Source organism: Chaetura pelagica, unplaced genomic scaffold (assembly GCF_000747805.2).
Source record: "Chaetura pelagica isolate M959 unplaced genomic scaffold, ChaPel_1.0 scaffold341, whole genome shotgun sequence".
NCBI classification, from domain to species: Eukaryota; Metazoa; Chordata; class Aves; order Apodiformes; family Apodidae; genus Chaetura; species Chaetura pelagica.
In genome coordinates this window covers 627,269-638,820 of record NW_009952151.1, presented here as the reverse complement: position 1 = coordinate 638,820, position 11,552 = coordinate 627,269, and the positions used below count along the sequence as shown (strand labels likewise).

At 45.8% G+C, this 11,552-nt stretch overlaps 1 protein-coding gene across 1 annotated transcript; it reads left to right on the top strand.

The window, feature by feature from the left end:
- Window positions 1-2,063: 2,063 nt before the first annotated feature.
- CLDN11 (claudin 11) lies at window positions 2,064-11,552 on the top strand. Its single transcript, XM_010006628.1, has 3 exons — window positions 2,064-2,317; window positions 5,081-5,245; window positions 11,320-11,552. Exons 1-3 carry the CDS (start codon window positions 2,092-2,094, stop codon window positions 11,550-11,552), a joined length of 624 nt encoding a protein of 207 aa, XP_010004930.1. The 5' UTR covers window positions 2,064-2,091.

Genomic DNA, 11,552 nt, shown 5'->3' with positions numbered 1-11,552 from the left:
GGGATGGAATGGGGTATCAAGATGTTGCAAAAATTTCTGGTATTTTGAAGAAAGCTAAAAATCTGAGCATTAGGATGATTTAGAGAATATGCAGGAGTTTTAACCTCCCAAAGGACTGTGGTGACAGGACTGTTAGACCACAGGTTGGGATCAGTCACCCCAGAGTGGTTCTGTCTCCCTATGCCTGTTATTAATCAAAATGCAATGTTAAGCTGTGGACATTTATAGTTGATACAAACAGATCAGATGTCTCATTTACAGAATGCTGTGAAGTTAGGTAGAAGAAATGCTAGACTGAAAAAATGCAAACAGATCCAGCAAAGGGGAGAGGCAATAACATGTTCATTTGTCAGCTCATCTCCTTCCAAATTCAGGAGGTGACTTGCGACCTGTCCAACACAACTGCAGGGTCCAAGAAGTGGAACAACACTGGTTTCACTCCAGGGATGACAATTTTACCTCCTGAATAAGCAGGAATATTGTCTGGGGAAGCATTAAATCAATCTAGAATTGAACCCTAGACAGCATGAAAATGGTGGTTAGATGTAAGTAACAGCTTCCTCCACCTGAAGTGGGTGCAGTAGAAGAATAAGCTGGAATCACATTGGGAAAGTCAGTGGCAGCATGGATTCACAAAAATCCCATGAAACAGGTGTAGAAAAAATCCCCAAAGAGTAATCAACAATAGAAAGCAAATGTGAAAACAGGTATCAAATTTCTATTTATTAGAAAAGCTTCACTTCAGAGATAATTTTCAGCTGTTTATGTAGCAACTCCAGTGTTCAAGGACCTCACGTCCTTGAGTTTAGAGTCTAAGGAACATGTGTTGATGCTCAGGATGGTCTTGTTCATGTTTTTCACTTCATTTGCTGAAGAATGGGAAAAAAATACTGTTGGATGAAAAGCAGGATGGATTTCATTCCCAGCCCCTTAATCTTGGAGTGTAGCTTCCAATATTTCTTTCTCACCAGCAGTTCTGGGAATGAATAAAACCCGTTGTTCTGTCAGGTTCTTGCCCGGTTTTTCCCTTTCCCCATGTAGCAGGGCCAGCTCTCCACTAGTGGTCTCTCCAGGCATGTTCTATCCTCCTAGATCCAAGCCTTCCCTGCACAAACCCAGCAGCGCTGGAGGACGCGCAGTGATGAAGCTTCATCAGGGATGTGTTGGCACCCGATAACACATCGTTGTGTTCGTGAAAATAAAAATCAGATTAGGAAAAATATCCTCCCTGCCTGTTTCTCCTGATGCAGAATAGGCTCTAAAGTTTGGGGTTTTTTTTCTTTTTGGCATTTTGAAGTGGGCTGTTCCTTGTTCTATCAAGTAGATAAAAATGTACATCCCTAACAGGTCTGAGTGAAAAGCTGATAATTCTAACTTTTAGCATTCAAAAACTGATAGAAGGTGCAGTTAGACACATATTTAAGACTCCGTGCTTGATAGTTGATACTTCTGAAACCTCAGGCACAAGCAGAGAATGCAGTGATGATCTTTTATGTTTTGCAGTAACTGGAAACATGAGGAAAGACCCAAGAGTGGTTTTGTCCTTTTATCACAGCTGTGCTGATGGTTTTGATGAGATGATCGATTCCACCTCTCGAGGAGCTCTGTCCACCACATTTCTTGCCCTGTCTTTCCATGAAGAAGTACCACTGTGATAATTTATCTTTGACTCTAAACCACTGCTTTTTATTTCACCCCTTGATGCTAAATTTTGAACAGTCAGACTGTTTGCATTTGAATAAAGCAGCCTGGTCTGTTTTTCAAGCACGGGTGGGTGTAGTTCTCTCTCTCCTCCTCTCCACACTCTCCTTCCCCTCTGACTCTCTTGATGAACTGGCAGAAGTTGGGGCTCCCTGCTCGCTCCTCCCCTGCATTATGGGGCTGGAGGCAGCTCTAACCCCTCCCAGGGAGGGAGCTGGGCAGAGGCAGCAGAGAGCCTGCAGCAGTGACTGCCTGATCAGGGACCTCGTCCTACCAAACCCGGGTCCCTCCTGCTCGCAGTAGGTCCCAGCAGCCGGAATCTGCAGCAAGAAGCTCTCTGGCCAGCTTTGCTGAACCCCTGTGTCCAGCTCGCCCCACCAAGGGATCGACATGGTGGCCACCTGCCTGCACCTGGCTGGAGTTGTCTGCAGTTTTGTAGGGTGGATCGGGGTGATTGTGGCAACGTCCACCAACGACTGGGTGGTAACTTGCGGCTACACCATTACCACCTGCAGGAAAATGGATGAGCTGGGATCCAAGGGGCTGTGGGCAGACTGTGTCATGGCCACGGGGCTCTACCACTGCAAGCCCCTCGTGGACATCCTCATACTGCCAGGTATGTGTGCCCCATCCTTCCCCTTCCCACCCAGAGGTGAGGAACCCAGCCTTGCTCTGAGCAGGGCAGGTCCTGCTGCAGGATGAACTGACAGCAGAGCTCCTTCAACTTCATCAGCACAGGAGATGGTCCATTAAATGTGCTAAGGAATGTGAATAGTAGTTTTTATAATTATAAGCTTTTAATGTAACCCAGGTATCATGTGTTATCTGTGGCTATTAAAGTCCAGTTAATGTTTAATCATTGCTCTTTGTAAACACTTGCGGTTTGTTTCATGTCTTTTATCTAGATTGCACTGCAAAGCATATGAAGCATTTGAGGTATAACTTTGAGTAAATTTGAGTACTTTGAGGTCTAAGAGAGTATTTTGAGTTTTGCTTTGAGATTATGATGATCTATTACAAAAGTTAAGTTTCTATTCCTTAAAATTATCTTGAGTATGATGAATCTTTCAGCATCCATTATTAATGCTGCCATGGCTTCTAATCTTTTTGAAGATCATTGTTAGCCTGGATGGTCTTGTGCTTCCCACATCCTCTAGGGCAAGGCAGAACTCTTACAGGGCAAACAGATCTAACTCCATTTAACTTGTCTCCATATTTTCTAATTATATAGTATTTTTCAGTTAGTTTACTGCAAAGGAAAAATGAAGCAAGATATTTCCTCAGCATTAATACATCTTTCAACCTTATTAAACCTATCCCAAGTCTTGTGTGGTCTTGTCCCTGTAAGTTTAGTTCACAATCTGATCTGTTTTGATCACTGTTAACCCTGTAGAGCTGCTTCGTTCTGCTGTGGTGTAGATTGCACCTCCTCTAGGATGTCAGAGATGTCTCTTCCAAAGCTTACAGGTTAGAAATAACCATTCCTTCTTCCCTGTTTCTTTACTTATTTAAATTGTTATGTAAGTAATTGCACAAGAGGTTAGAATAATTGTTCCCGGATTTCTCTCTGTTACAGAGCTAGTCTGGACCACACAGTGCTTGCCAATATTGAATCTCTCAGACTAGCTCCTGTTCTCCCTTTTTCTGTGTATATATTTTTACTTTAGTAGGTTCACCTTCCCTATTGCTACTTTTGTCCAACGTAATCCAGCACAGAAGACAGAGAAAAGGCTCACCCTGAGGAAACTTTATTGAATAAATTAAATAAATAGGCAAATAGGTCTTTCAGAAGCAGAAAGCAATGCTGCTCTCCAGCAGAAACAAATCACAAAACAAGATGCTTCTGCTTGTAACCCATTTGATACCCACAGCTTTCCATGAGAGGGAAATTTATCCTGGTGTGCACAATAGCTGAAAGATATTTGGAGTCTTTCATTGCCTGAGTTAAGTCTTTAAAACAAACGTGTTTTTATTCTCATTTAATTGGGAGTGGTTGTACAGACACCACACTGGGCACTGCCAGCTCCTTTGTTCAGGGTTTCAGTTTTTGCCCTGAACTCTTCACATAACTTTTTTTGGTTTGGTTTGGTTTTCTTTTGTTAGGTTTCCTCTTGAAAAAATCAAGCAAATATTCAATATACACAGAGTCTGCACTGTCAGGAACAGTAAAATCCTCATGCCTGGTGTCTTACTTGTATGTCAGCAAGACTTGCTTGAGGCCTCTGTTTGCTAATACTGTTAGAGACATCATGAAAGTGTGTTTGCTTGTGGCAGCTTCATTTTGTTAATAAGGAGGGGGAAAGGGAGCTGGCACATTCACTTGGACTGTCCCAAGAGCTGGTGGAGGCTCACCAGGCACTGCAGCAAATCTTACACTTCTTCCTTTACTTTTGCACGCAAGTAATGACCTGGGTTTTTAAAAATAGTATATATGAATTTAGTATAGTATATAAAAGTTTTATCTGTGAAAATATATTAAAAATTGTATATACATAAACCATAGAGAAATATTAATTGTTTAAAAAACATTTTAATACATAGACCCTCACAGAGTGGTAGGAATCCCAACCCTGCCCAGCACAGGTCCTACCCCTGTTGTTCCTCACTGCCTTGTGTTGGGCTGCTGCTGCACAGGAGCAGGCAGGAGAGGGGTAGGAACTGCTGACATGCTGGGGTGTCCCGTGATGTCTGTAGGGACCCAAAGGAATGATGTGGCCTTTGGTTGTGACAACTCAAGCAGCTCTGCAAAGTGCAGTAATTTCTTCTCCCTAAGGAAGAACTGTTTCAGCTTGAGCCACAGGTCTCTTCTGAAACCCCACCACCAGGCTGGACTCCCAGAGAGAGGCACTGGGACGTGGTGGGATTGCTGAGCACCCTCCTCCTCCTGGGTCAACAGTCTTCAGCTCCTCAGGACAGCTGGTGGTAGTATCTCATGGACCTGTGTGTTTCAGTAGTGGGTCTTCAACTACTCAGCTGTCCTCTGGATGACTGGATCTCCTCTGCTCACACCAACCTGCTCTTTAAGACTTTAAATTCTTGTTATTTAATCAAAATTCTCTCTGTGAAAAGATATGGGGAAACTCCTTCCTAACTGTTCCTCCTACTTTCCCTTCCTGTATTTCCCAGCTCCGTGATTTCTCAGTGTCCTGCTGGGAAGAGCTTTTGCTTTCCAGGCAGTGCTGCTTGTCCACTGGAAAATTTCGAGCTTGCAGATCCCGTGTTCACTCACAGAGTCCCACTGCCTCCAGTGTCTGCGCGAAGGACTGAACCTGTCTCCCCTACTCCATGCAAGGGATGTGAGCTGGTCAAACAGGAGCCTTTGTCCAAAGGTCTCCTTCTCTTCTGTCCAATAACCAAACCCCTCTTGCCTTGCCTACAGGATACGTTCAGGCATGTCGAGCTCTGATGATCGCCGCCTCCGTCCTGGGTCTCCCTGCTATCTTCTTGCTGATAACGGTCTTGCCCTGCATCCGGATGGGTCACGAGCCTGGAGCTGCCAAATACCGGCGGTCCCAGCTGGGAGGGATCCTCATCATCCTCCTGGGTAAGGTGCTCACCGTGCGTGGAGAGATGGAGGTCTTGTCCCGATGCAGGATGGTGTGACGGCAGGCTGGCTGGCCATGGCCACCTAATGGGTGGTTGTCCAGGCTGGGCTGACCCTGAAGGTCTCCAGCATCACCGCGGTCTGCGGGGTGAACAAAAGGCAGGAGCAGGAGTTGGAGGACAAAGATGACGGGGAGGGAAGTGGGGTGAGGAGAGGAGGGAAACCCTGCTGTGCCTTGTCTTGTGGAGTCCTTGGGCCACTGCCTGTGTCTGTGGCAGAGCCACAGCAGCTGCACACGGGCAGCTGCCTGCAGGCACTGGTTTTGCTGGGTCACTGTGGAAGAGACGCTGGTTTTGGAAAAGAGTCTGAACTTCCAAGCTGCTTACAGGGAAAGGGCAGCCTCTGAATTTTCCCTGGGCATCACAGATGTAGCTGGATCAGTGTAAGCTGAGGTGTGTGGGAAGGGAAGCCAGTGGCTGAGGGGGTGCTGGTCCCATGGGGACAGTAGGGAAGGCAGCAAGGAGGTGGCATGGACCTGGGAAGAGGGCTGGCATGTCCCCTGTGCCTCCCAACCCCCTCTGGCCAGCCTTGCCTTTGGCCTCCAAGCTCGCCTGGGAATTTCTTCCCGTCCTCAGGGCCTGTGGAAGAGATTGTTTTGAGCAGCTCTGACTGTGGAGCTCATTGTCCCCAGCGCAACACCTGCATGTTCTTGAAGCCTCGTCATCTCAGCAACAGGCGGCGGTGCCTTGTTGTCACCCGTCTGCGCAGCAGAGGAGGAGGGGTGAGGGAAAGTGGCCTCTTTGTGTGGCTCTGCTGGTCGCTGGCAGCCAGCACTGACATCATGCCCGTCTTCTTTCTTCTTCTCCTCCTTATATTTTTTTTCAAGTGGGCACTGGATAGAGGGGCTGTCCTCTGGATGCTCCTTCCTTGCAAGTAGTTCCTCCTCTGGTGCCTTGCTGAGGAGCAGCCAGTGCAAGTCAGTACGTCTGAAATCTCAGGGACTGAGACCCAGGGGCCCTTTCAGTGCCTGTGGGGTTTAAGGGTGTGTTGCCACAGATGGAAATCCTAAAATCAGCTTTATAGGGCCTGTTTAGGATGTCATGAACAGCCACGTTAGAGAGCTGTTGGAATGTGGCCTTCATCACTGTCCCAAATCCTTCAATCACATCTCTGGGCTTGGCAAAGCGAGAGAAAGAATAGGATTTTTTTCTGCCTGTGAATGAACTGTTGGTGCTGGAGGTGTCTGCTCTGCCCGGGGTGGGGGAGGCTCAGCAAAGCTGCACTTCATCACAAATAAACATGAGATTTTGGTTCCATTTGAGGAGAACTCTGCTGTAGATCGGCCCCATTTGCATGGCTGCAGCCCTGGAGGCCAGAATATTGCCCTTCAATCTGCTTTGCTGACAGGCAGCAGGATTGCAGGGCCAGCACAAACAGAACAAGCAAATTGCAGTGACAGAGCTGTGCATAGAACTAATGGCATCCCATCTCTTGAAGCATTGCACCAGGGGCTTGGGGTGTGGAGCATCCTTCTCCATCCTGGTCTTGCTGTGGTGTGACACCAGGGAGGGGGATAGATGTAAGAGGATGGAGGAGAGGGGTTGTGGTTCTCCATAAGCCAGGCTCCTCTCTGCCTCAGAACGTGTATTTCCTATTGATTGAACCCTGTGAGGAAAGGAAACGTGTATTTACAGAGACAGACAGATGCTCTTTGGGTCAGATTTGGATTTCTTACTGAATTTTACCCTAGTGAGTTTGGAAGCATCTGCAGGTGAAGTGGTTTGCTCATGTCGCTGATGTCCAGAATGATCTGGGCTGGGAGCAGCAGCCTGGTCACAATGTTTTAGTCACAATTACAATAATGCTCTTTTAGTCAGGTTGCAAATGAAAAATAAGTAAGCTCCTTTTGCTCTTAAATTTTTGTTTGAAAAAACCCAGACAAAACCAAAATCAAAACCAAAAACCAAAATAACCCGCATTCATTGTTACAAACCCCAGATTTTTCCAGGCTGATAAGCAAGACACAGTCCCTTTGGATGGAGAATGACACACAGAGCTTGGGACTGTGAAAATATTTAAGCTGATTAATGATCTGTTATGTTCAAATGAGGTGTTGCTATTCCAGAACATTAATGGGCATGAATCTGACCTCAAAATTCATAATACTGACTTAAAATTCATGATATTCTAGAAGTAATATGCCCTAGACTGTTCTTTTTTTACCCTCTGGCCACCAAACTCTCATTTGTGGTTTTCCCCAACTGTACAGGCTCCAGCCTTTTCCTCCAAGTGGAAACCAACTCCCAGAGCTCTGATTAAAAGAAAACAAGCCTCAAAACACTCACTAACACAGCAGTAATGGAGAGTTGAGATGTGATCGGGGGAGCTGGCCCCATGGCAAACTTCACTTGTTGCTCAGGGAAGGGACAGTGCTTTGTCACTGACATTTATTAAAAAGGAAAACAGGGTTGAAACAGTGTGGGGGAAAAGAAACCCAAACAACAAAAAAAAACAAACCAAACAAGCCCCAAAAGTTGAAAACTTGCCAGGAAAACAATGGGCTCAGATATTCCATTGATTTTTCTGTCCACTGATAATAGCAGGCAACCTGTGTGCACACCCACCTATCCTGCCTGCTGATGTATTTATGTCTTTGCTCCATCCCGCCTGTCCCAGAGAACTGATTTATTGCTGAAAACAACCGTCAGCAGAGGTTTGCTCTGAGCCAGTATGAAAACATCTCATGTTCTGGTGTTGATGGAAAAACCCTGGCCCATCCTGTATTGTTGATACTAATTCAAACGACCCCATGCTGGTAACCAAGCAGGCGTTTTCCTAATGGAGTTGGGGGACCTGAGACACTGGAAAACACATGAAAAATACCTTAGTTATTGGGAATTACTACTGCAAAGGGATCATGTTAACTATTGCATACTTAATAAAGAATATTAATAAGTTTTTCTGGACACTGCATAAGATTTACTTGTACAACAATAGATATTAAGTTAAAAAGATTGCCTTGAACACAGGAAAAAAGTATTAATGGATAACAGTTATTTCAAGCAAATGCTTTGAAAGAGAAATCTGTGTGACTTTGAGTCAGCAACTCAGATTAATTAAATTTAGCTGTGAAAGAGAAGTATTCTTTTTCCTGTAGAAAGTCTTTAACTTACTGTTAAGGAATTTGGCAGGGACTCACTGTCCCTTCAGTTGGAGTGATCCTGCTCTGTCTCCCCCACCTCCCCAAGCACCTTCTGTGCCTCTTGTCTGCACACGCTTCCATCTAACTAAATAATGTCATTAATGCAGAATAATGAGTTTCAGCTCAGTGGATTGAGCCACTGCAAATCCATAGTCAGAAAGGACTTAGAAATGCTGGGAGCCTGGGTTATGTCCCTATAGCTTTACAGTGATCTGATGAAGCAAGGACAGTATTCCTGAGATGGCTTTTGCAGAGCTGCCTGCTCGAGCTGCAGAAGGCAGGCAAGTTTTCCAGCATGTGTGTCCCCCAAACCATGCCTGTTTTTCCACCTAAGGTCTAATAGGAAATATTCCCTCTATTTGCAGGCTTTCTTTTAATTTTCTGCTTGACTATATTGCAGTATCTCTATGATAGCAAGACATTCTTTTTAGAGAGGCAGAGTCTCTTAGCATTGGCACCAAAGAGAGGGGTGATAATTTCTATTCAGACACCTTTTCCACATTGGCAGCTATTTTAGAACATGAAACTTGCCTGAAAATGGCTTTTACAATCCCTTTGGGTTTCTTGGCAAATCAACTTTCCCCCCCCCCAGCGTTTCTTTATGATAACCAGAGCAAAATTTGAGTTCACCAAGAAATATTGCAATTGCAGACTGTCCTTTTTGCATCTTCTGGGAGGATTTACAGCCCAGGCTAATCTATGCAGGGTGATGAGACCCAGTCCTGTTCCAGGGTGTTTCTCTTGCTGAGCAATGGGCTCACTGGTGGCTGACAGCAGCTGGTAGCCTCCGAAGACAGAGGTCAAACTAACCCATGCAAAGTCCTTGGCTTGTGTTTCACAGCTTTCTGGTATTGTCAGCATTAAAATAAGGTGGTTTCACATGTAGTTGAGCCACATGCACAAGAGATGCCATTGTGTTAGCGTCCCTGAGAGCTCTTCTCACCCCACTGCAAGTGTTTTCTTCTGGCCTGTGTTGTGGGGGAGGGTCTGTATAGATAAGGCTCTTACAGTCTATGGACATATATATATATATTTACTGCTGACACAAAAATAAAAGATTATTGTGTCTTTTTGGACAAAGAACGTTTTATTCTGGAGCCCGTTAGAATGCTTTGTGTATTCCCAGCTGATACATTTTTGTTGTAAAGAATTAGAGGCCCACGAGCTGTTTGCAGGACTGATCCACATGCAGGAGAAATGCTGTTCTCCCCTCCCTGCCTCCTCCAAAAATTCCTTCCAAAGCCGCAGGGTCCTTGCTTTGAGGAGGCCCAAAATTATTACTGGCTTTATTAGCATCCTTCAAATGTTCTTCTCTTTTCCATAAGAAAATATTTTCTCTCACAATAACTGCAGCTATTGGGGATGGGTTTTCTGCTGTACCAGCCAGGAGCTATGGTTTGTTCTCCACTTTAACTAAACAATTTTAGTTTTAATCTCATCCCCCCTCCCTCCTTTTTTTTTTTTCCTTCTGCAACCTTAACTTTTTGACACTGCCTCCAGATACCTTTTAACATGGTCAGTGGAAACCTGTAATGCTGCCATGGTCCTATTATTGTTTTGCTCTGATTCTCTGATAGCCACAAGGATGGAGTCCTGCACAGCTTGTCCTGGAGGCAAGTAAATATTGACAGATTAATTCTTCTCAGATGTACAGCCCATAAAGGAGTATTGTTTTAGGATCTGCTCCTGTGAGATGATTAACACCATCAGCTCCTGTTGCCCTGGGTATATGTGGGGACTTTGCAGGATGGAGGTAGGACCCTTAGAGAGGGCAGAAAGTGTGACCTTGTGCAGCATAAGGAGAAGGCAGGACACGTGTTTCTCCCTGCTCGAAGCAAACCCTGTGTGTGATACAAACTGAAACCCTGTGGTCTCCAGCCTGGCTGCCTGCAAAGTGCTGCATTTTCACCCATTTTACTGTCCTGAGAGTATCTGCTTCTCATGTCACCTGCCTAGCAGTCCCTGCAGCATCACCACAGTGGCCTTCCTGCTTTTCGTGGCAAAAAAGCTATGGAATTGCAGGCAAAATTGGAAGTCCTCAGTCATTTTTTGACTCTAGGTGAAATACTGTTTTCCTGGCAGATGAGGCCCCTTTTCTATTCAGTTCAATACGTTTCTGAGGAGTCTTGCTGGGTTTGTCCCCATCGCCTGATATAGAGACATTTTCAATAGGGAAGTGGAACGTGCTTTCCAGAGTTGTGGGACACTCCCTTCTCCAGAAAAAAGTCCTCGACAATGCTGTACTGCTGCTTATTTTGCCCCTGCCCATTTTCTTCTTGTATTTTACAAATCCTGCTCTGTCTTGCTAAGTGCTGGGATATTTCACTAATGTTTCTGTGACCAGTCAAAGCAGCTGCAGTGATGCAGGTTGACGTGGGCTGAGGACGTAGCGCAAGTTCATGCAGAAATAGTGATTTGCATCATTTGACTCCAGGCTACCGAGTTCACTGTCTCACTGATACATTCAGCTTTTGTGGTCTTGCTTCATATCTAATCTATTCCTAATTCTGCAGCTCTTCAGAGCATCAGTTTCAGGGATGACTTTCATTCTTTCCCTTTAAAGATATTTCTAGGTAGCAAATGTGTTTCCCTAGTAGCTAATCTGTCAGATTGTGTCAAGCAGCAGTCGTTTTTCCTTCTTGTTTGCTGGTGTCTGAAAGGGATGGCTGTTTTCTCTTGATCTTTTCTCCCCACGAAGCCCTCACACTGCGTCCTGCTTGGAGATCTCTTGGACTAAGCCCTGATGCTCCTGGCTCCCACTGCAGGACTGCAAGGGAGGAAGGATGGGTTTCCCCTCTGTCCTGCAGAGCCTTCGTGTCCTGTGTGGGGGGGTCACAGGCTGGAGTCACCTTTCCTTTCCGTCTCTCCCCAGCCATGTGCGGTGTGGTTGCCACCATCTGGTTTCCCGTCTGCGCCCACCGCGAGACCACCATCATGAGCTTTGGCTACTCCCTCTACACGGGCTGGATCGGCTCTGCCCTCTGCCTCTTTGGCGGCTGCGTCATCGTCTGCTGCTCAGGAGATGCCCAGACGTTCGGTGAGAACCGTTTCTACTACGCCTCGGGATCCAGCTCCCCCACCCACGCGAAGAGCGCCCACGTGTAG

Excerpts from the sequence above, each read along its gene's own strand:
- CLDN11 (XM_010006628.1), top strand. The coding sequence starts at position 2,092 with ATGGTGGCCACCTGCCTGCACCTGGCTGGAGTTGTCTGCAGTTTTGTA. Across the intron at positions 2,318-5,080 it reads GGACATCCTCATACTGCCAG|GATACGTTCAGGCATGTCGA; the intron begins GTATGTGTGCCC and ends CCTTGCCTACAG. Across the intron at positions 5,246-11,319 it reads GATCCTCATCATCCTCCTGG|CCATGTGCGGTGTGGTTGCC; the intron begins GTAAGGTGCTCA and ends GTCTCTCCCCAG.